Genomic DNA, 24,308 nt, shown 5'->3' with positions numbered 1-24,308 from the left:
CGGTTGGGCGAAGAGCGCCTAAAAAATTGCGAGCTCCAGCACAGCGCGCGCAGTGGCTTACAGGCAGGGGCTGTGGGCGCACCAGAGTCCCAGACCGGAGCGGAAACACCGGGCGTAAATTACGCGAAGGCCCTCAACATGGGGCGAGGTCCGGCACCTAAGCCGGCATCGGCGGGAACCATGCTGGCTTTCTACCCGGCTGACGGAAAGTCGGAAAACCTGAAAACCGCGGAGCAAACTAAAGCAGCGCTCAAGCAGGCGCTGAACCCTCAGACCCTAGGAGTTGGTATTGCGCAAGTGCGCAAAATAGGAAACGCGGGCGTTATTGTGCAGGCGGCAAGCAGGGGAGATGCCGAAAAAATTAGGCGCGCGGTTCCAAACAATTTGCGGGTCCAGGTTCCGAAACCGAGGGCCCCTCTCGTTGCGGTCGTGGCGGTCGACGGCGCCAGAGTTGACTCGGGCGCCTTCCTAAAAGCGCTGCGCACCCAGAACTTTGAGGGCCAAGCCGAATGGGGCAAGGAAGAGGTCGACGTGGCCTTCAAGAAGAGCGGCCGAGGAGGCGCGTGCACCACGGTGGTGCTGCGGTGCAGTCCAGCTTGGCGAGACAAGCTGGTCTCGAAAGAGCGAGTGTACATAGAGTGGGAGCGTCATATCGTGCGGGACTATGCGGACGCTACCTGCTGCGGCAAATGCCAGGGCTACGGGCATGCGGCACGCTTCTGCAGGGCAACAAAAGATACCTGTGGGAACTGTGGTGAGGAGGGCCACACGCACAAGGCGTGCACAAACACGTTCCGTAGGTGCGCTACGTGCAAAAAAGCCGGGAAACCCTCGGAAGACCACCGAACCGCTTCGGCCCAATGCCCGGCGAGACAAGCGGCGTAAAAGCGGTCCTTAGAAAGAACCAATTATGGATTGTAGGTCCATAAGAAGTTCACGAGGAGACAAGATGGACATCTCGGTCGGACAAATAAACCTGCAAGGGTCGGTGACGGCTACTAAGGAGCTGCCGGCTCTCGCAAGGCATCTGAGCCTCAGCGTCTGTCTGGTGCAGGAACAATACCCGGCGGCTCTGCTGCCGGGGCTATACCAGCACGATGTGGCACCAATGGCCGGAATCGTCGTGCTGAGGAACGATCTGGCAGTGCTCGTACTCCACAACTTGTGCACGTCTCATTGCTTTGTGGCACAGCTTGGAGGAAGGGAGAACGCCGTGTACGTGGTGTCGGCGTACTTCCAGTACAGCGACGAGATAGCCCCACACTTGGAGCGTGTGCTGGAGGCTCTTCGAGGGAAACGCGTAGTGATTGGCGTCGACACAAACACCCACTCACAGCTGTGGTACAGTCGCGAGGACCAGTGTAGAGGAAGAGGCAGATTGGCAGAACAGCGTAGGACGGCTATGGAGAGCTTCGTGCTGTCGTGGGGTCTCTTGGTCCATAACGTCCAAGGTCAACCGGACACCTTTAGTTCACCGAATGGGAGCTCTAATATAGACGCCACCCTAAGAACGAGAGGAGTTCGAATCGACGGATGGACCGTGCACGCCGATCTTAGCACGAGTGACCACCGCCTGATCACGTTCGTGATCCATCTCGGCTCAATTAATTCTTCGGGCCAACTGCATCGGGCGCGTAGCACAGAACAGGGCACGGAGCCGATAAGGTTTCGGGACCGTGGGGTGGATTGGGACCGTTTTCGCTCGGAATTCGCGCTGCGCGTGGGCAGGATCACGTATAACGCCCCTGCTCAGGCTCTTTGTTCGGCGTTTACTTCCGCTGTCGTGACTTCGGCGGGGAAGTGTTTGGGAGTGGTTGCGCCTAAACGGCTTGGGGGCTACGAATGGTGGTCGGGTGAACTGGACGGCCTCCGCAAGCAGCAAAATAAATTACGTCGGGAGTGGCAACAGTCCCGGACAACGCTTTCATCTTGCCCGCTCTAGGTACCGGAAAGCGATGCGGAATGCTGAAACCGAGCATTACAAAAGAATTTCCGACTCCGGAAATGAAGATCCCTGGGGAATGGCGTACCGGCTCGCAAGCGGGCGTGTGCGTCCACCCTCGGGAGTGGTGAACGGGATGAAGCTATCGCAGGGATTCGCTACAAATATAGAGGAGGCGATGTCCGGAGTCCTGGCGGCCATGTACCCGGACTATGATGTGACGGTCGATTCGCCGTACCACTCGAGGGTACGCCTTGCCGCCACTTTCGCGCCGTCGGGGAAAGACGTTGACATAGTGGACAGGTCAGCACTCGACAGGATCGTCAAGAGCCTACCAAATAAATGTCCGGGGCTAGACGGCATCACGGCGCGTATCGCCAAGGTCGTTTGGAATGTGGCCGCGTCGGAGATGACGTATATGTATAGCACGTGTGTCCGAGAAGGCGTGTTTCCAGACGTTTGGAAGATCGGAAGGCTAGTCGTGATACCGAAGGGCAATGGGAGACCACTCACGGACCCGAAAGCGTACAGGCCCGTTACGCTTCTGTCGGTACTGGGGAAGATCCTGGAGAGGCTGATCTGCGAGTGTACACCGGGCCTAAGCGGCCGTATATCGCCCAATCAGCACGGATTCATGCACGGGAAGTCGACGGTGACTGCTCTGAGCAGAGTACTGGAGGTCGTGCGAGAGACGAACCATAAGTACTTCCAGGCCATCCTATTGGATATCTCGGGCGCGTTCTATAACGCATGGTGGCCGATGGTGCTGCTCAAGTTTAAGCAGGGTGGTTGTCCGCGCAACTTATACAGACTGCTCTGCTCGTACTTCACTAACAGAAAAGTGGGGATGTTCGCGAATGACGTATCCGTCTGGAAAGGTTCCACTATGGGTTGCCCACAGGGCTCCGTATTGGGGCCGACACTGTGGAACATTCTGGTGGACGATTTGTTGCGGATAGCGGTGCCCCCCGGTGTTAGTCTGGTAGCGTACGCGGATGACGTCACGGTCTTGATCGAGGCGAACTCCCGGGCGGACATCGAGCGGAAGGCGGCGACCACTCTTCAACTGGCACTCGAATGGGGCCAGCGGAATAGGAAAGCGATGCGGAATCAGTTTTTCGGTTTGTTTTAATTGTTTCTTCAAATCTCATTTTTCAAATAATTGCAAAAAATCAGGTTGCAAAATATGTAAGAAAAAACATTCAGTTTTAGTTCACGTTGCAGATAAGCAGAAGCTGTTAGTGCGTGGTGAGAGTATTGGTTCTAATGCTACTCCCGCCATCTGTGATCCGGATAGCTTGACATTATCAACCAGCGTTTCTTCCGCCAGTCAAGACAATAATTGTCGCCGCAGAAATTTGGTCTTATTATCCACTGCGCTAGTCAAGTTATACGATTCAAGCAATCGCGAACACGTTGTTCGTGTTGTATTAGATTCTGGTAGCACATCTAGCCTTTTATCGTACATGATTAATTAATTTATTTTCCTTATTTCCTATTTTTACAGTAACTTAATACTAATACAATAGAATACTAACGTAAAACATAATATAAACATAACAAGTAAAATTTAAAACCTAAACCATTTTATAACTAATTATAAATAATGCAATTCTTGTGAATTCAGCCAGTGAGCAACTAAATATACCCGTCTCACAAGCAATAGTGTTTAGAGTGCGCAAAACACACGTAATTGGTGCTTCTCTGAGTAAGTTCATCCGCGCCCGAGGCACTGCCAGCAATTACGACCGCTTACCCCGCAGAGTGTGGTTATTTGGCACAGGCAGCCCCAGTCTTTCCAACATTTACGCATTATAGATTTTACCTCTAAGGATCTTAAAAAAATATAACGTGATAGTAAGGTCCCTCCTTACCTCTAACTTGTATCCTACCATGCCCAAGACAATCAAAGTTGGATACATAACTGGGTAAAATGGGTACACTCCATACAACCTCATGTATATGTATCCCATAAATTTATTTTGAATACGCTCCACCATTAGAGAATATTTTTTTTCTTGTGGGGCCCAAATCATAGAGTTACATTCCAAGTGGTTCGTAACAAGTGCATTATACAATGCCATTACCGCTTTTATATTTGTAAAACCTTTGGCCATACGCAAAATAAACCGTTATGCGTCGTTACCTCGCGCTGAGGCGTTCCATTTAAGGCTTGAAGTGCAAGCGAGAGCGCAGAACGAGCGACAAAGGGGCAAAATCGGCCTCCGCGTTCGGCAGCGTTCGACATCTGTATTGTATATAAATGGTTAGGATGATCGATGGTCTAATCGAAAGCCCAACATCGATGTTCGATATTTATCGAAAAGCAAACATCAATGATTTTTCTATAATTAGAAAGAAATAAAATAAAATACAGTGAAATAGTTCGAAATTTATTAAGAAACAAATTATTACATAATTCGATATTTTTATCAACTGACTGAACGAAAAGTAATTTTGATAAAGAAGAACCATTTAATCTACTTCTTTGTTGATAAAGAGTAGTGAGGAAGTGTGAGAGAGAAAGAGCGAGCGAGACTACGAAGAACGATCGAACTATCGAACATCGACGATCATCGAGCCCATCCCATCCCTAATATAAAGTATATATCATATTATATCGATTATATTGTAATTTTTATTGATTAAATTGAATTGATCAATTGTGATTTCCATTTACCCCTTTCTCTATATCCATACAAAATATCTATCAAATAAATAAAATTTCTTTCTAAAAATGCAACCATTCCATCCGCAATTTCTTATGACCGTTGGTAAGGTCGTAAGTTCTAGTTTATATCGTGCCGGCGGATCGTTAAGAGAAACACGTCTTTACTTCACAAATGTATATTGGCAACTAAATTTCATTGTAAAAATATTTGAGACTACACAGACAACTATTTTTAGATCTAAAATTGCAAAATAGAATCACCATAAGCCGCCCACCAAAGGACTACTGAAGTCCTTTCAAAATAAGTAAAATTAACAAAACTTATAGGTGCATGCTTAAACTTACATGCTTTGAGTTTGCTTCTACAACAATTATTAAGGTATCGGTATATGGTGCGGTCAGAAGAATTTATACAAAGAAGAATAGTACAATAATAAATTTTAACAACTATATAGCACTAATCTATTTCGATGGGCAATGGACATAATTTGGTTACGCATCGCTTTGCTATATGATCACCACTCTTTACACTATAGACTCTGGTAAGACCATCAGGGCCAGGATGCTTGTCGATTATTCGTCCCATATGCCACTTTCCTGGTGGCAAATTGTCCTGTTTTATGAGGACAATGTCTCCTATCTTGAATTCGTCTTCGCGTTTTAACCATTTCGGTCTTTGTTGCAGCCGCGTCAAGTATTCTTTTTGCCATCTTGACCAGAAGTCGTTCAGCAGTTTTTGCGTGTATTGCCAACGTGTCAGGTTGCTTATTTTAGCGTCTTTTAAGTTCACATCAGGCACGGTTACAGGAGCTTCAGTTATTAAAAAATGACCCGGAGTTAATGGTTCCAACGTGCTGTCTTCCTGCGGGCAAAGCGGTCGTGAGTTCAAGCACGCCTCAATTCCACAGAGAACCGTCGTAAGCTCTTCATAGGTAAGGTTAGTATTAAGGATTCTTCGTAGATGGTGCTTAATAGACTTCACACCCGTCTCCCATAAATTTCCAAAATTTGGGGAATAGGCCGGGATGAAGTGCCATTGTGTTCCATCATTAGCAAGTAATTCACTAATTTCTCCATCAAACTGTAGGCGAGCTTCCTTCCAGGCTTCAACCAGATCTTTGTTAGCACCAATAAAGTTTCTTCCCTGATCACTCCACATATTTGTACATCTGCCTCTTCGTGCGCAAAATCGTTTAAAGGCACCAATGAATGCAGCTGAAGTCAGATCACCAACCAACTCCAAGTGGATCGCCTTCGTGGACATACATACAAAAATGGCTATGTATGCCTTGCCAGTTTGGGCGCCTCTGCCCTTTTTTATTAAAATTTGAATTGGTCCCGCAAAGTCGACACCGGAGTTAAGGAATGGCCGAGCTGGTTTTACCCGAAAACTCGGTAAGTCTCCCATCAATTGTGTTTTTACCCTCGCCCCATGTCTAGCACATATCAAGCATCGATGGATACACTGCTTTACTAAGGACTTCGCGCGGAGTATCCAGTATTTCGATCGCAGGTAAGTGAGCATCAATTGCAGTCCTCCATGCAGCGTCTTCAAATGTGCTTCTGCAACCACTAAATAGGTAAGTCTACTTGCATGACCCAAAATGATTGGGTGCTTCACTTCATTAGCCAGTTCAGAGTTCCTGAGCCGACCGCCCACCTTCAGGATACCATCTTCGTCAAGGTAAGGATCTAGTGCTTTTAGTTTGCTTGTTTTCTTAACTCTTTTTTTTGTTTTTAATGATTCTATATCTTCTGTAAATTCTTCTTCTTGTGCTCTTTTTATACAGGTTTGCATCGATGCGTGTAGTTCTTCAGTTGTGATTTTGCTATCTATTCTGTCTTTTAATGTTTTTTGTTTCAGGAATCTTCGGCAGTATGTGATTGTTCTAAGTAGCTCTAATAGTGTATCAAATTCTTCAAATTGTGTATGTAGTCTCTTCTCTTGGTCATTTTTATTGTAAGTTATGTTTAAATTTTGTATTTTATTATTCTTCCTTTCAATCTCTGTTTGCATAATGTTTGGTTTAGTGAACTGTATCTTCGATTGTTGTAACCAGTCTGGCCCATGCCACCATAATTCACACTTTTTCAGATTTTCGACTAACATCCCCCTGGAACCAACATCAGCTGGATTATCTTGAGTTTGGACGTGATGCCACTGACTGCAGGATACATTGGTTGTAATCTCAACTACTCTATTTGCCACAAACACCTTCCAGTTGTTTGGATCTCCAAATAACCACGACAGGACAATGGACGAATCTGTCCAAGCATAAATTTGAGTTGCAGGAATTCTCATTGCTTTACCAACTTGCTTAAGCAATCTTGAGAGTATCAACGTGCCGCAAAGCTCTAAACGCGGTAAGGATATTGTTCTCAATGGAGCCACTCTTGTTCTTGCTGCGATAAGCGTCGTTTTGTTGGTACCGTCTGGGTAAGTCACTCTGCAATATACTACAGCACTATATGCTTGAATGGATGCATCGCTGAATCCATGGAGTTCTATTGACTCTCTGTTGGCGCACGTCGTACCTATCCATCTTTCTATGTAGATTCCATTCACATGTTCAAGGTCAGATCGCAATGTGACCCATTTACTGGCTATTTTAGAATTCAATGCATCGTCCCAGGTAATCTTTTCAAGCCATAGTTCTTGCATTAATATCTTTGTCAGAACGATGCTAGGTGCAATCCAGCCGAGTGGGTCAAACAACTTTTGGATGTCAGACAGAATGCTTCGCTTCGTGATCACTTTATTGATTGAAGGTAAGTTTAAATTGTACTCGAATCTGTCTTTTCCTAAATTCCATTGTACGCCAAGTGCCTTTATTGTTCCATCAATCTTCAAATCCAGATTAGCATTAGACGATCTATCACTAGGATCAACTGTTTCCAAGAACTCTCGGCTGTTGGATGACCATTTTTTTAGTTCGAATCCACCCAAATGAAGAAGTGCTTTAAGATCTTGACTCTTCTTTATTGCTTGTTGCAGAGTGTCACTTCCAGACATTGCGTCGTCTACATAAAAATCTTCACGCAATATCTTAGCAGCTTCTGGATACTGGTCGCCTTCATCTTCTGCCAATTTCATAAGGGTTCTTACGGCGAGATAGGGAGCAGAAGCTGTTCCAAATGTAACAGTCAACAATCTGTAGTCTTTGACTTCTTCAGATTGGTCATTTCTCCACAAAATTCTTTGATAATCTGTGTCTTCTCGGCCAACCCATATCATACGGTACATTTTCTGGATATCAGCCACAAAACAAACGGCGTGAGTTCTCCATCTCATTATCAGGTTTCTCAAATCGTCCTGCAGTACAGGACCCGTCAACAATTCGTCATTGAGAGAGACACCGTTGGAGCCCTTGCACGAGGCGTCAAATACGACACGAGTTTTCGTGGTTTCTTTGTCATTACGGATCACGGCGTGGTGAGGTAAGTAGACTGATTTCGTATTTATTTCTTCTGTAGGTATTTCTTCGATATGTTTAAGGTCTATGTAGTCTTCAATTACCTTCTTGTATTCTTGCTTTAATTCTTTATTTTGATTGAACCTTCTTTCTAATTGCATTAGTCTCTTCATTGCTATTTCTCTCGTATTTCCTTCTGTTGATTTAGGTTCTTCAATGTTGAATGGCAATTTGACAACATATCTTCCACATTCATCTCGCTTCTGTGTCTTAGTGTATATATCTTCACATAACTGTTCCCTCTGTGTTAGGTTTCTTTTCGTATCTTCATCAACTTCCCATATTGTTTTCAGTAAATCTTCTATATCAACTTCTTGTTTCATGACCGTTAAGGGTTGTTCATGCTTGTTGACCTTGATGTCAATTCCACCCATAAGGATCCATCCCAGGTATGTATCTTGTGCGCATGGTGTACCTGGTGGACCTTTGATCAATCCCTTCTTCATAATGTTTACATACTCATTGACACCCAACAGCAGATCGATGTTACAGGATGCGGAAAATGTTTCGTCTGCTAGTTGAATGCCAGCAAGGTGCGGCCAATCTCTTCTTATTATTGTGCCTGAATGTATGTTAGAGGTCAAGGGCTTCGTCATCACGTAGGCTTTAATAGGTAAAATGAAATTGTTCCATCGTGATAATACATTTACGTTTACTTCATGCTTGACTCTAACCTTCGTGGACTCAAGTCCAGACACGATAAGATCTACTGCTGTCTTGTGTAGTTTCAGGATCTGAGTTGCCTTCTCACTTATAAAACATGCTTGAGATCCTGAGTCTATCAGCGCCTTCAATGTAGTAGTGTGTCCACATTCATTCTTTAAAATTACTACTGCAGTGGCTAATAGTGAAATTGTCTGTTTCTGCCCTGCGTGATAGTGTGACGCAACCATTGCTTGAACTTCCCCTTCTTCTACATTTGCTTGATTGGATGACATCGGTTGATTAGCTACAACATGAGAAGCCGATGCCTCCCCGTAATTAGGTAGGTGTAGAAGAGTATGGTGACGTCTCTTACATACACGGCATGATGTTGGCAAACGGCACCTAAACACCGAATGTCCAACCCCGAGGCAGTTGAAACAGAGTTTGTTTGTTTTGACATGTTCTCTACGTTCGTTTGGTGACATCTTGGTGAATACGTTACAATGGCATAACGTGTGCGCATCTGTACATAAAGCACAACTTCTTTGCTTTGGTCTTTCCGTGGCTGTAACGTGAAAGACTCGTTCCTTGGGAAGCTTCGTAGTAGTGGGGGGGTTGACTAATTCCAATGTTCTGAATTTTGCCTCTAAAAACTTGCGCAGATCCCTCCAAGTCGACAAGTCCTGGGAATTCTCTGAGTAGGACTTTTGTTCCCACTCCTTCTGGGACTCTGGGTCCAACTTCTGTGCAACCAGAAATATGATTACTGGATCCCAAGAATCCGTGGACACCTCCAGATTTTGTAGACTCTGTAATACTTCGTTGGTGGTGTCGAGAAGAGATTTCAGTTGGGTTGCGGCTTGGCTGGTACATTTCTTCTGAGCAAAAAGTCGTTTCAATAATGCGTTCACTATAAGACGCTTGTTCCCATATCGATGGTTAAGCGTTCCCCATGCTTGAATGTAATTAGCGCTTGTTATTGTAATGTTCTTCAATAAACTTGCTGGTTCACCTGTCACACTGGTTTTTAAATAGTGAAGTTTTTCGACATCGTCTAGTGTTGTGGAATTGTGGACGAGTGATGTAAACAAATCTTTGAAACTAGGCCACAATTCATACTCGCCCGAAAACAGCGGTAAATGTATAGCCGGGAGATTAACTTTTTTATTTTGTTGGGGTTCTGGCGGCAATTGTTTATTTTTGCCAGACTCGACTGCCGCCAACATATCTTTTAAGTCTCCCAACATACACAAATACAAATCTTCTTGTATAAAAAATTCTTCATTCTCGAAATATGGCAGCAATCCACGCTGCTCACGAGTGGTGCAGGTCAATAATTGTTTATGAGCTTCTATGAATATCACCCAGTATTCCTCAATTGTTTTTATTCTAGATTGTAAGTAGCCCACTTTAGCCAGTCGTTCTTTGGGGCATTTTGATAGGTTGATCTGAGTTTTCTTCAATAATAGGGCTGTATTTTCGAGTATATTAATTGCTTGTTCAGTTTCCGTGGCCATATTTTAACACGTCACAGTCGAAAATCTTCACACAAAACTTTTAAATATTGACGCGTCGGCGCGAATATAACTAATTGTCTTTAAAAATTGCACAAAACTTCAACCCGGCACTCGCTTATCGCTTTGGAATGCAGTTCTATTGTTCTCGCGGTAACCGGTCCTCGATGCAATGTTGTATTTCTATCCGGCTCGAAGGACCATATGGTAAGGTCGTAAGTTCTAGTTTATATCGTGCCGGCGGATCGTTAAGAGAAACACGTCTTTACTTCACAAATGTATATTGGCAACTAAATTTCATTGTAAAAATATTTGAGACTACACAGACAACTATTTTTAGATCTAAAATTGCAAAATAGAATCACCAACCGTTTTTTTTTTATAGTCAAGAGTCCCTGTCTTTTATTAATAAATAGTAGTTTGTTATATGTGGTGTGTTATTCCGTGATAGGTTGTTCTGTACACTTATAAATATGTAATGTAAAACAGCTAACGTATAGTACATTTTAATTGTATATTTCAGATGTGAAAGCAGACACTAATGAAAATAATTAGATTTATGCTTCATGAACTTTGGAAATATAAAATCTAGTGAACAATAAGTAATGGTAAGCAGACATTTTCTTTAATTATTTATAACTAAGTTAATATAGAAAAGTTTATGATAATATTGTTAATGAATGAGAAGTTTGAATTCAAGTCCCTTAGGAATAACTGACGTCGTTTGGTTATTAAAAACTTTTATTGACAATAAGCAGTAAAGTGACAAATTGAGTATATTTTTAAGTTTAGAATAAAGTGAAGAGTTTTAATATTAAAGTTACCTTCGAGTGATCTTACACAAGTTTGTCAGTTTTCTATTTGATCTAAGTACTAACAAAATAAATATTTTCTTTTCAGAAAATGAAAAGCTAATAAGACAACTAGAAGTAATAGAAACCACCAAATGACAAGTTGTATTAAAATCTTAGATTTATATTAATTCATGTGTTATATTATGCACTTGAAAATGAATTTGATAATGAGGGATGAAGTAATGGGTAAAAAATAAGAGGAGTGGAGTAAGAAATAGTGGTTGATTCAGTTACTTTACCTCAAGAACAGGAAACAGTAACTCAAAATGGGATCCTTAAAATTTTATCTTAATAAAGTTCAGCAGTTTTAATGTGAATGAGGCATTTAATTAAAAAAAAATATTTGTAGAATTTGGAAAGAATTATATATTTACCATTACTATTATTATTTACAATTGCTGTGTTAAGGAAACAATCACTATTTTCATCAATGGCCCAGAATCTATCTTATCGTAGTAAGTGGAGAGTTTTATCGCTGCCCAACACTTATTATTAATTTTAATAATAGGTGTTAACTACATATATAAATACATCTACATTAATAATGCATTTAATTTGATTCACCTGTGTGATTTCAGTAGAAATGTTTGTACTGTATAATAAGTTGTTATATTTGCTTATTTTTATATTTATACTATGCAACATGTTAAGAAACATAATCAACAGAGGTGCCTTATTTAAATAAAAAATAACTATGGCTGAAACATTTTTTATTTTACTACCTGTATGTTTATTATAAATCATTCCTAACTATTGGTAGCTACAGGTCATTCATTGAGTCGTAATCAAGCAGCCGTGCGAGTGCCATGCGCATAACGTAACACGATCTTATTAAGACTATGCAATCATGTCGAAGTGTGACCAATGTAAAATTTTCTAAATCGTTGCCCGGATGAAGGAACGAATGTACCCGTTGTGAAAAAATGGTACACCTAAATACAAGATGCAGCGGTCTTACCAACATACAGATAACTGCATTAAAAGCAGCCCCAAGCCTAGATGGAATGCCAGCATGAATCCCCAAAGCGAAACTCCCTTTGTTTCTAACAGAGGATACAGAGGAGGATATACATATGGACACTAAGGGGCTAATACAGAAAAATTCCGAGGAAACTATAAAAAAAGAAAGAAGAAAACTATAAAGACGGAAATAAGTGAATTTAACCAATCTCTGCAATTTCGCAGTACGAAGTTGGACAAAGTGTTAGGTTAGTAGTTGTATTGATGCCTTTAAAAACACCATTAAATTTTTAGATAGAAAAGATACGGAACTAACACACAAAAACAATAATATGGAATTGAGGGTAGGCCCATTGGAGCAGCGTTTTCATGAGATGGAACAGGAGAAACTTGCTAATTCTATAGAAATAGCAAACGTACCCCCTGCGAGCGAAGAGAATGTGAGAAAATTGGTTGAAAATGTAGCATTAAAACTTAAACAGCCCTTCGACGATATCCGTAACTCAATGCGATACCAAGGTAAATACGACCAACCGGGCATTATACGAGTTAAACTTACTGATATAGCTACCCAAGAAAAGTGGATTAAAGCTGCAAAAACCATTAATACTATGGGGATGTTTGGGGATGTTTATGAATCCAACAATAACAAATAGTATTCATCAGGGAAGCAATGACTAAATCCAACAAAAGCATTTTATGGGAAGCCAAGCAGGAATTATAGAACAAACAAAAATATAAATACGTTTGGTTTAACCCTGGAAAGATAGTCTGCGTAAAATTTACGCATGCGTTTTCGAATAATTGCTCTCTCTTTCTAATTAGCGCGAATCCATAGCTGTGCGTTTAGGACATCTCATTCGTCGTTAGGAGCTGCCGCGTGACGTAAGTGTCAATAAGGTAAGTGCCACCGATTTTGAAATATAACGACCGCGTGAGTCAAAATTACGCATGATTATCTTTATCGTGTCTTTTATGATTTTGGCTTATATGACAGTTTTATTGTGTTTCGTAACTTTTAATACTTTATATTATAACTAATATTATAATTTCATTTTTAAAGATATTGAGGCAAATATATATCACAATGGGGAGTACCAATTTAAACGAAGACGAAATCCTGGCCGCTCTTATGCAAAGTGATGACTAGCTTCCGTGTGAGGACACCGACAGTGAAGTAGCGGACCACGTTTAAAGTTTTCTTTTTTTTTAAATACAAATAAAAGAGTTTAAAAAATTATCTGCAGTATTAGTTATTCTAATATATGTGTATATATAATAACATTCAATTCATTAAAATAAACTATTAAACCTAGACCTACAACTAATTCAAATTCTTGCGTAAATTTTACGCATGATTATCTTTTCCGTATTACAAAATATGTTAATAAATAAAGATAGTAGATTTTATAGTAATCCGACGCAAAAAGATTGTTGCATTTGAAATACAACATGTGAGAAGTCGAGATGGGCCGCTAGTTTTAAAAAAAAAAAAAATTCAGTGTAAGTAAGTTGCTTTATTTTAATAGACAAAGTACAAATCATATTTAGGCTACCTTGCCATATACTAGCGATTGAACGAAGTGTAAAGATAGTGACAGAAGCTGCAATGTCGGCATGTGATCGGAAGTGAAAATGGCTTCAAGGAAAGTTATGGCGAAATTCAATAGTAGGTGGGAGTTTTGTCTAAAAATAAAGTTTTTTTTTTAAATCTCCAGGCGCAGATGGAATACGAGCTATGCAATAAAAGCTACGTAGCCATAGCTAATCTAATTAACACTAGCATTTATACTGGACAATATCCTAATCTATTAAAAACAGGCATAGTACGACCAATTTAAAAAAAAAAGACAATAGAGTTTTTTTTTTGCGGAATTAAAAAACATAAATTTTAGGAAATTTTTAATCAAACAAGACAGAGTTTCATTGATGAAGCCTACGCAATTTTTTTTATAAATTATGAAATCTGTTATTCCTATAGAAGAGTAGCTGATTCGATCGTAAGAGAAGTGTCAGATACGGTCACTTGTGGTGCCCATGAGAAGGCTGATACGAAAGTAGTTTACCATGTTGCAAAATATGCCAAAGAACAGTAACATATTAATAAAATGCTTCGATACGGAAATTTTTATTATTATGTTGGCTAACATGAAGCATCTACTTGTGCATGTAGTAGAGGATCAATATGTCATCGATCGCAAAGTCTGGATGCAGCTTGGTACAGGGAATAATGTCAGAAATGTTGATATGTGTGCTGACCCGGAAGAAAAGCTTTGCACTTCTTTGGCTGCATTTCACGCATTCACGGGGTGCTATTTGATCCCGTCGTTTGACAGGAATGCCAAAACGAAGTCGAAGCCGAAGTTCGAAGAAGCTTTCATTACAATGGGAGAGTACACGTGTAAATGTAACCAGATGTTATGAATGCTACATTTGACGTTATTCACTATTTTGTTTGTCTGATGTATAATATCAGAGCAGAGTCAACTGTTAATGAAGTGAGATGTATAATTTTCGACAGAATATACACCAAAAAATGAGAACGAAGCATTTAAGAAGACAACGAGCAAATTGGAAGCTACAGCATTTCCTCCTTCATGCCGCGAGCTACAGCAACATATGAGAAGAGCAACATATATTGCACATATTTGGTGTAACGTGAATGTACAGAGTCCGTCTACTTTAACTCCAAACAATTACGGATGGGAATAAATTAATATGAAATATGAGTTTCATTGGTTCGACGGCGAGGAATATCCTGTAAAAGTCATTGATATTCTAGAAGCGGGTACAGAAACGGATAACGATTCTAATGAAAGTACAGGTAAAGAATACATTTTTCCTTGCACTTGTAATCTTCTTAAAATAGTTAAATTACAAACACATATTTGTATTTCAGACGCCGAGCGCGACGCTGAGGGATAACTTACTTCTGATGCGAAATTTACGGAATACGAGACTCATAACGAATCGAAAAATAATGTGGTGTTTATAAAAGAAAACTATGCTACAAAAGAAATGGTTTTAAATCAAACATCGGACATATATGGAAACAAAAAGAGAGAGGCTGCTATTTTACAAGACAGTTTTGATAAGTGGTCCAATTGGGCTTACGCATATTTCAACGGTAGAATTTCTAACAGATTTAACCGACGAGCACTAGTGCAAGTAATGGGAAAAATTTGCTAAAATTATGCTGGCAACGAAAGCGTAATAAGAACAGATTCACGGCGATGAAGAGAAAAGCAGGTAGTCATTACAATACATATAAAGCGGCAAATACGAGAATACCGTTTTATATACATAATGTTGATATTAATCGCTAGACGGAAGACATTTCTAATTATATTATGAGCATGACCGATGTTGACGTGCAATAAGAGAAAGTAAATATGAAATTTAAAAAAGATTACGGAGGGTGGAAGTTTAAGATCCCTAAGGATAAATTATCGATATTTATGGATGAGAATTTATGACCTTGTGGGGTATCCTACCGCAGGTTTGTACAGTTTAATAACTATTGGAAAACAAGTGATGAACAGAAATTAATTACTCAAAATGAATAAAAATAACCATAAGACACATAAGAGTTTCAACTGTAAGAACCTAAAGCGATCTATATGTCGTGGGCTTATCGTTAGATTGGCCAGATCGAGATATGCCCGGGCACTTCTTGAAACGCCGGCACATCATGATTCGGCCGGGCATATCGCGATGCGCCAAGTAAAAGGTTGGGCAGATCGACGAGAATAACGTATTTGTCGATATTCCGAGCTAACAACACGGCGGATCGTGAAATAGTTGCATTTCGCGCCGATAGTGGCGCTGTCTTCGCGCGCTCGGCTTTGTTTACGCGAGCGGAAGATGGCGGCGTTACAAACAAGTGAATGTGGTGTTGATATTATCAAAATGAACAGTGAAAACGAAACAAAAAGTGCATTTAAAGAACAATATTACCATCAGTTACTTGATTTCTATGAGGGACATAAAGATTCTTCGCACAATGTAAAAAAACCATGGACTTCTCAACGTATTTTAGAGGTTAGTATTTAGTTGATAAACAAGTGTTTATTTTTGCATAATAATGTGTAGGTGATGCGTTTCTCTCATGTCATTATGTATTAAAATTCTTAGATTGATTAAGTAACTAATGTTTGTACGCTAAAGTTCCATTTTATTTTTTAGGTTATTGAACAAATAAAAAGAAGTAGGGTGACCATGCAGCGGGTCTCTTCGGACTATTATTGGAGTGCAAAATATGATGTCATGGAAACTTCTGACAAAGATTACTTAATTTTCAAAAGAAAAACTGCCGATGATCCTACAGTGCGCATAGTCGCCGTAGATGAATATTTTGATATATTAACAGAAGTTCACAAAGCTGTTGGGCATGGTGGCAGAGAAAAAATGATATATAGTATTAAAAACAAATTTCACATACCGAAAAAAGCTATAGAAATATACATTAAATTGTGTGCAGTGTGTGAAATGAAACGTTCCATGCCAAAAAAAGGTATAGTGACAAAACCAATTATATCACCAGATTTCAACTCACGAGGTCAGGTAGACCTTATTGATTTACAATCAGCTCCGGACGGGGAATACAAGTGGTTAATGAATTATCAGGACCATGCTACCAAGTTTCTACACTTGAGGCCATTGAAATCTAAGAGGGCTGTGGAGGTGGCGTTTGAACTATTTAAAATATTTTTGGAGTTTGGTGCACCATTAATTTTACAATCTGATAATGGGAAAGAGTTTACAGCTCATGTCATTGAAGAACTTGTGCAGTTGTGGCCAGAATGCAAGATCGTTCATGGAGGCCCTAGACGTCCTCAAACGCAAGGAAGCGTCGAACGTAGCAACCAAGACGTAGAAAACATGTTGCGTTGTTGGATGAAAGATAATGATTCTGCTAATTGGTCTGTGGGTTGCTACTTCGTACAGTATTATAAAAATTCATCTTTTCATCGTATAATTGGTAGATCACCCTATCGTGCCTTGTTCGGTTCTGACCCCAAAACATTACTGAAAGGTACTAATATCCCGGACAGTGTTATTTCATCTATTCAAACTGAAAAGAAGAATACTACGACAACCTCGATGGAGATAATCTTGCCTGAAGGGACAAATGTTGATGGCTTAAGTAGTAAAGCACTAACGCTTGATGATGAGATGGTTTCGGCCAAAGTGAATATTTCTGAAGCATTAAGTGTACAGGATGCCCCAACATGTATAAATGCGGCACCGGCGCCTGCCAATATCGCAGACAGTGTTATTTCATCTATTGAAACTGAAAAGAAGAATATTACGACAACCTCGATGGAGATAATCTTGCCTGAAGGGACAAATGTTGATGGCTTAAGTAGTAAAGCACTAACGCTTGATGTTGAGATGGTTTCGGCCGAAATAAATGTTCCTAAAGCATTAAGTGTACAGAACGTCCTAACAAGTGTAAATTCGGCAACGGCGCTTGCCAATCAAGATCTGAAAATAGAAAATATTGAAACCGCCGAACAAAAACTTGAAGCAACTAATTGTTCACCCAGAAATGATACGTCCTGTATAGAAGATTTAGCTTTGCAAACTGTTAACAGAGCTTCTACTAGCAAAGATGTTTTTGTCGTTTCAATTCAAGGGGTTTCAGCCAGTAGCGACACGTCACTAACGACTAAGAAAGCCGACTGCAATACGCAGATTTGTTTGGTTTGTACCAAAGAAACAACTGGAGCTCATAGTTGTAGATCGTGCTTTAAACCAGTTCACGTTATATGTGGTCTCACTGACGGTGAAGAAGGTTACGGGTCTCAGATTTTATGTTTCATATGCAAAAGAGAACAAGACATTGCAAAAGAAAGAGCACAAACTCTTAAAGGTACCAAACGGGCTACAGAAAAAATGATTGACCAAACAGTCAAAAAGCTTCCGTTATTAGAAGTTGGTAATAGCGTCTTGATAAATGTTCCAAAATTTGATCGTGGACCACTTGATACCAAGAACATCGCAGGTAAAATTGTTGACATTAGGAATGGTGTATTTAAAATTGGTACTACTTCTGGAACAATAAAAAACTGGTTCCCGAGACAAGAATTACAAATTTCAGCCAAAGATTATAATGGAGACATTTCTGAATCATTTATAACATTGCGTCATGCAGTCACATGTCAGTCCATGTTTGGAGGTCAAGGTTTCCAGAAATGCTCCTGCAGGCCTGCCAGAAATCAATGTCACACCAAAAGGTGTGCATGTTATAAGAATAATGTTCTCTGCACTTCAAAATGTCATCAAAGTATATCATGCATCAACAAATGATAGATATCTCAAAAAATATTTGACTTTCCTTTAATATTCAATACAAAGTTTATTTTCAACTGATTAAGTCTGTTGTTAGTCTGATTGAGGAACATTTTTTAAGTAGGTACCTATTTAATGTTTATAAACATTTTTTAATTTAATTTCTCTTTCTGCATGGCGGTTGTCGGGTTGTATTACCTATTTCTAAAGATTTTTTAGGTATTTAAATGTTACGAACGTTTGGTTTGTTATCTTATTTTATTACCAAAGGGCTGTGATTGAATGTGCCATTTTTAGAATTTTTTGACGATGTTATTAATGTTTGTCATATTTAATAACAAATAATAGGTAACTATTCTTTGAAAAACTATTTGACGTTCCTATTAATATAAGTTTGTTTTCAACTGATTAATGAGTCTGATTATTTAGTTACACTTTATTATTTAAATAACTCATTTTTAATGTTATTCATTATTTTTTAACATTTTCATTTAATTCTAGCTGTTGCTCGTACGTGCCGTTTTCTACGTGATGGCTGTGTTAACATTTTATTAAACCTTACTGTTTATTTACATATTTTATTTGCCTCAAATAGGCGTTTTGTTATTTTCTCTCCAAAGAACTGTGATTCTATGTGCCACATTTGGAATTTTAAAAAATAATGTTAAGTTAGAGCTTCATAACAATAATTATTTTCAATTTTAATAAACATTTTAATTCTTAACTTTATTTTTATTTGCTAAAACCTTGGACACCCTACATAATCGATATGCCTAAAGTATCTCTGGCCAAATCGCCAAACGTTAAGTGTTGAACGATATGCCCTGTGTTGGATGGCCAGATCATGATGTGCCGGAGTATCACGTTCTGCCTGGGCATATCTCGATCTGGCCAATCTAACGATAAGCCCACGACATATAGATTGCATTCGGCTACTGAGTAAGCAGATATAATAGCACTCCAAGAAACCTGGCTAATACCAACTGAAGTACCTGATTTAGGGTTGTTAAACAAAGACTTTTCTTATTTTGGTAAATCGGCGATAGACATTAGCAGTGGGTTATTGCGCGGCCGATACAAACATTATAATTGTATTAGAGAAAAGCTGTGTACGAGTAAAAAGGCTTACTATAAAGTTAACGATTATCTAGTTGATAAAGGGACTGGGACTAGTGCTAGACAGGCTTCTTCTTATTATTTGTTTTAAAATAAGTGTTGTTTGATGATTTGCTATTTTAAAAGATTACCGAGAGTTTATTACGCCGGCTTTTTCTCTCTGCCTACACCCTCTGTCTTCTTTGCCGATTAGTATAGTCCAGTAATTTAAGCTTAAATTAGGTAAGAATCTCGGAATTCGAGATACCCAGAAGTCTGAATTTAAAATTATGTTTAATAATTGTAAATTTATAATAATACATAACTTTAATCCGGTTAAAAAGTTTTTTCTATAAATGTAATTTCTATAACTAAGAGATAGAATAGTAGTACCTGAAAATGTCTAAAAATAATCCAGATCAAGCGTACCTAAGTTTAGCAGTCGATTACCGATATGGAGATATTTCAAAAAAGCAGTTAATAATTGCTTTGTGCAAACTATGTAAATCTATTCTCAAAACCTACACGTTGCAGTAGCCTATGTAACATGATAAGTACATACAATAGAATAAAACAGTGTGTAGCTAAGACCATAGTTGACTTCTCACTCAGTTCCAATTCAGACTATTTTTTCACGGATAAAGAACATGCTGTCCTTATATGTTTTAAAAATACATTTCAGCCAGTGAAATTGGCTTTTGAGGTACTGTGGCGTCGAGATACTGATCTAGTTAGTGCAGAACATACGTTGCGTTTCATGATTCGAAACCTAGAAGATCTAAAAACTCCTCTGAGAAAAGTTGGCCATTTCGATGAACAATGGTATCTCCGAGCGTCGCATAAAAGCAACTGCAGCGCAGTCCTGATGGTGGAATGAGTAGGGGTTCCGGTGTCGTCCGAGATGAAATACCTCGGTCAAGTCTTGGACGGTCGCCGGAACTTGAGGCCCTCTTTAAGGCTTTCCGGGGGAAGTTGGTGGGGGCGGCAGGGGCGCTAGCTAGGCTTCTGCCTTATATTGGGGGCCCTAAGCAGAGTGTGCGGAGGCTGTACTGCGGCGTTATATGCAGCATGGCCTTGAATGGGGGCCCCAGTATGGGGCGATAGGTTGGGGGCGAAGAACCGCAACCTACTCAGGAGGCCGCAGCGAGTGATGGCGATTCGGGCAGCTCGCTGCTACCGGACTGTCTCATTCGAGGCGGCGTACCGGTTGGCGGGGACTCCACCCTGGGAGTTGGAGGCGGTGGCCCTAGGCGCCCTGTATCGTCTCAAGTGTGAGACGAAGGCAGATGGCCGATGGGCCGATGGACCGGCGAGAAGGCAAGCCACGGAGGACACCTTTGATAGGTGGGCCCATGATATGGCTATGCCTAGGGCGGGAATACGAACTGTAGAGGCGATTCGCCCATTCTTACGGGAATGGGTAAATGATTTTTTTGCGATTTGAAATCCTGCCTGATAATTCAGACAACTAACTAAACTAAAATTTAACAACGGTTGATAGTCAATTACCGAATACTTCAATGTCTTCACCGTGAATAGCAACAAATTCATCGGAGTCCGTCATTAGAGAATCAGATATTAACCTATGTTCGCCTACAGATTCGGTGAATGCCCAGGAACTGACGTCGGTAGGCGATGATGAAGTACGTACTACAAATACTCCATTGTCAATTAATACCGCTAGTTCTAGTTCTAGATCCCTAAAAAGAAAGACTGCATATGATATTCGGATGGAAATGTTGGAATTAGAAAAAAAAAACGGTTATTATTGTTAGAGAAAGATTTGCAACAAAATTCAAACGCAAATCAATCTGGCGAAAGTAAATCAGAAGATTATTATTACTTGATGCTCCACAAATGGAGCCATTTACTCCATTACAAAAAATTTATGTTAGGAATTGAATTAATCAAGTAATGATGGAAGAAATACATAATTCAATGTTTGGGGATCCATATAAAGGGAATTCTAGTTCTAGCTTTTTATATATGTATATTATTTTCATTAATTTGTTAATTTACCCTTTCATATGGTATTAATCTATGTTCAGTTAAATAAGCTCTTTTTGCGTATGTTTAGACAATCGTACTTAATGAGTATAACCCAGTCGTGCGTCGGAGCTGACACACACACATCTTAATAACTATCCTAGAGATGGATGGTTAAGAGGATTTTTAAGACGACATCCAGCCATCGCATTCCGTACCTATGAAGGTGTAACACAATCTACCGTGTGTTTCGAAATCTGATATCAGTAAATGGTTCTCATTCTCATGACTACATGTCGCAAAACAACCTGCTAAATATTTTTAAAGAAATGATGAAAGTGGATTCCAATAATGTCCAAAAACGAGTAAAGCTAGCAGCGAAAGGAACCCAAAATGTATATAAAGTTAATATTGACAATAAAATACGTATTGTCAATAATATTGACGTGTGCGGACGCGCGGCAATATTTTAATTGAGAAAAAGATTCCAAGGCAGGCGGACGTTCCTGTTTTTTGTTCAAAATGGAGGACGAAAACAGTATTCAAAGCGAAAATAGTGTTGATACTGTTGATGATGCCACTCTCACGGAAAAACACTATTTGTCAGTGTTTATTAAAACATGGGAAACTTATCCAGAATAATGGAATACATCCTGCAAATCATATCGTAATACAGTTAAGAAAAATAACGCGCTTGATAAGTTGCTCGATATTAATAATAAAATCAAACCAAATAGCACGAGAGAAGACGTAAAGAAAAAAATGTGTGCGTGTACTCAGTGTACACACGTAAGAAGTGAAACTTCTTCATGACCTTATTTTTCGAAAAATGATCTACTATATGCAACTTTACAGAAATTGGTTAGATAAAGTTAAATTAGATAAAGTTTAACAAAAGGCTTTTATTATCATAGACATGTATACAAATAAAATTATTTCATTTTAACTTATTACTGTACTACTATGTAGTACTAAGATTATTACAGAATTTCATTAATTGTAATAGAATTATTAGTATTACTATCATTGTTATCGTTATTATATATTTTTGTAACTAATGGCTTCGAATCTCTTCGGATCAACCGTGGTGGAAAAAGATGGCGCGTAACCGAAAAATGTAACAAATGTGTGTAAATTTTTTTCCAACGCCGATAAAGAAGTTTGACATCAAAAAGCAACATGGCGCGTAACCTGCTACAAAATTTCTCCCATACGTCGATAAAGAAGTTTCACTTCAAAAGAAGGCGCGTAACGGAAAAATGTGACGCGTAACGAAAAAATGTTACTCTAAATTTTTTTCCAACCCCGATAAAGAAGTTTCACTTCAAAAATTAATTCCCTATGAACAAATTTTCGGAAAGAAATAAAGAAGATTCACAAATTGAAATTATAGGGAAAGGGAACCGATGAGGTTTACGTCCCGTCTGCCTGGACGTATTATGAATTGCTGTTTTTATCAAATGATGAACAACCAGTAAAGCAACCAGAACAGAAAACAATAGAGCATCAACTTACCTCAATCTGTCAATCTCATTAATCGATTTTCAACCTTATATCACAAAAGTGGAAGGTTAATTATGCATTGGTAAAATTTGACAGATTGGAGTAGCTTGACCTGCTGGGGTCTGTATGTAATTTGTTGAAAAAAAAAGAAAGTTTTAAAATGTCCCCTTCTGTGGACTGTTCGTGAACGCGGTAAGCACATTTTGACAAATTCTGTTCTTAATTAGGAAGTGTTATCTCATAATAAATATTAATTATCGATAATATGTATACTGAATGTTAAAATGTTACCAAGTTATTAAATATATATCTAGCTAAACCTAAACAATTAGCAATAAACAGTTGGTTAAGCAAAATCACATCTTTTCTGTAGACCTAAAAGTCAATCGATTTTATCGAGCTAACTCAAAATACTACACTTACGGACACATCTATTGGCACACCTTGCATTTTCAGTTTCTTTTGGTCCTACCTAAAAATTTATATTAGGTCGAGTAAAAGGTTTTTATGCAGTTTTGAACCTGGCACATTCAAAATTGCATTCAATTATTTTTTTTGAATTTCGAACACAGAATTTAAAGAAACAAAAGACAATTTGGAGCCTGCTCATTGATATCAAACAATCGAATACTAAGAAAACTTGATTTTATTGGTTTAGTTGGATTTAATTCTTGAAAGTCTAATTTTTCTCTTTGGTATTGCAACAAACATTACTTATTCTTAACATTAAGATGAGGAAATGTGAGTGATCAACTTAATTTAAGTCGCTCTGCGGTCCGAACCGTTTATCGGAGATACCTAGAGACTGGCGGCTTTGTTCGTCGCCAAGGAAGGCCACGATTTCGGGTCACAACTGAAAGGCAGGATCGATTCATCGTGACGACCAGCTTGAAAAAATCGTCACCTTACCTCCATTGAGATACAAAACCAACTTCGCGACTTCCATGGAGTAAATGTGAGCGCTCGAACTGTTCGGGAGAAGATTAAAAGAACGCGATATGGTACCACACAAGCCAGCTAATGGCCCAAAACTAACGCGAGCCCACCGAATAGCGCGCCTTCATTTCGCGCGCTCACACTTAAATTGGACTCAGCAGCATTGGAACGGTGTACTCTTTTCTGATGAGTCTAAAATTGCGTTCATGGCAATGATGGAAGGAAGAAGGTCTACCGACGTAAAATAGAGCGTTTTGCACAACGCTGCTTTGAAGAGAGGATTGCTTATGGCGGTGGCTCATGGACTGTTTGGGCGGTATATCCGCGAGCGGCAACACTCAACTTGAGGTTGTTACGGAACCACGGCTGCCAACATTAAATGCTGAAAGGTACATTCTTGAGTGCTTAGAAAATTAAATTGCAAACGTCAAACTT

At 39.6% G+C, this 24,308-nt stretch overlaps 1 protein-coding gene and 1 pseudogene across 1 annotated transcript; both read left to right on the top strand.

The window, feature by feature from the left end:
- The first annotated feature begins 11,735 nt into the window (after positions 1-11,735).
- Positions 11,736-13,036, top strand: LOC125058908 (annotated as a pseudogene).
- A 2,628-nt stretch (positions 13,037-15,664) lies between these two features.
- LOC125058599 (SCAN domain-containing protein 3-like) lies at positions 15,665-19,077 on the top strand. The gene is made up of 2 exons (XM_047662703.1): positions 15,665-16,100; positions 16,245-19,077. Exons 1-2 carry the CDS (start codon positions 15,924-15,926, stop codon positions 18,369-18,371), a joined length of 2,304 nt encoding a protein of 767 aa, XP_047518659.1. The 5' UTR covers positions 15,665-15,923; the 3' UTR covers positions 18,372-19,077.
- The last annotated feature ends 5,231 nt before the right edge of the window (positions 19,078-24,308 follow it).

This window comes from Pieris napi, chromosome 18, assembly GCF_905475465.1.
Source record: "Pieris napi chromosome 18, ilPieNapi1.2, whole genome shotgun sequence".
NCBI classification, from domain to species: domain Eukaryota; kingdom Metazoa; phylum Arthropoda; class Insecta; order Lepidoptera; family Pieridae; genus Pieris; species Pieris napi.
This window is presented reverse-complemented; position numbering and strand designations above follow the sequence as displayed.

Excerpts from the sequence above, each read along its gene's own strand:
- LOC125058599 (XM_047662703.1), top strand. The coding sequence starts at position 15,924 with ATGGCGGCGTTACAAACAAGTGAATGTGGTGTTGATATTATCAAAATG. Across the intron at positions 16,101-16,244 it reads CTTCTCAACGTATTTTAGAG|GTTATTGAACAAATAAAAAG; the intron begins GTTAGTATTTAG and ends TTTATTTTTTAG.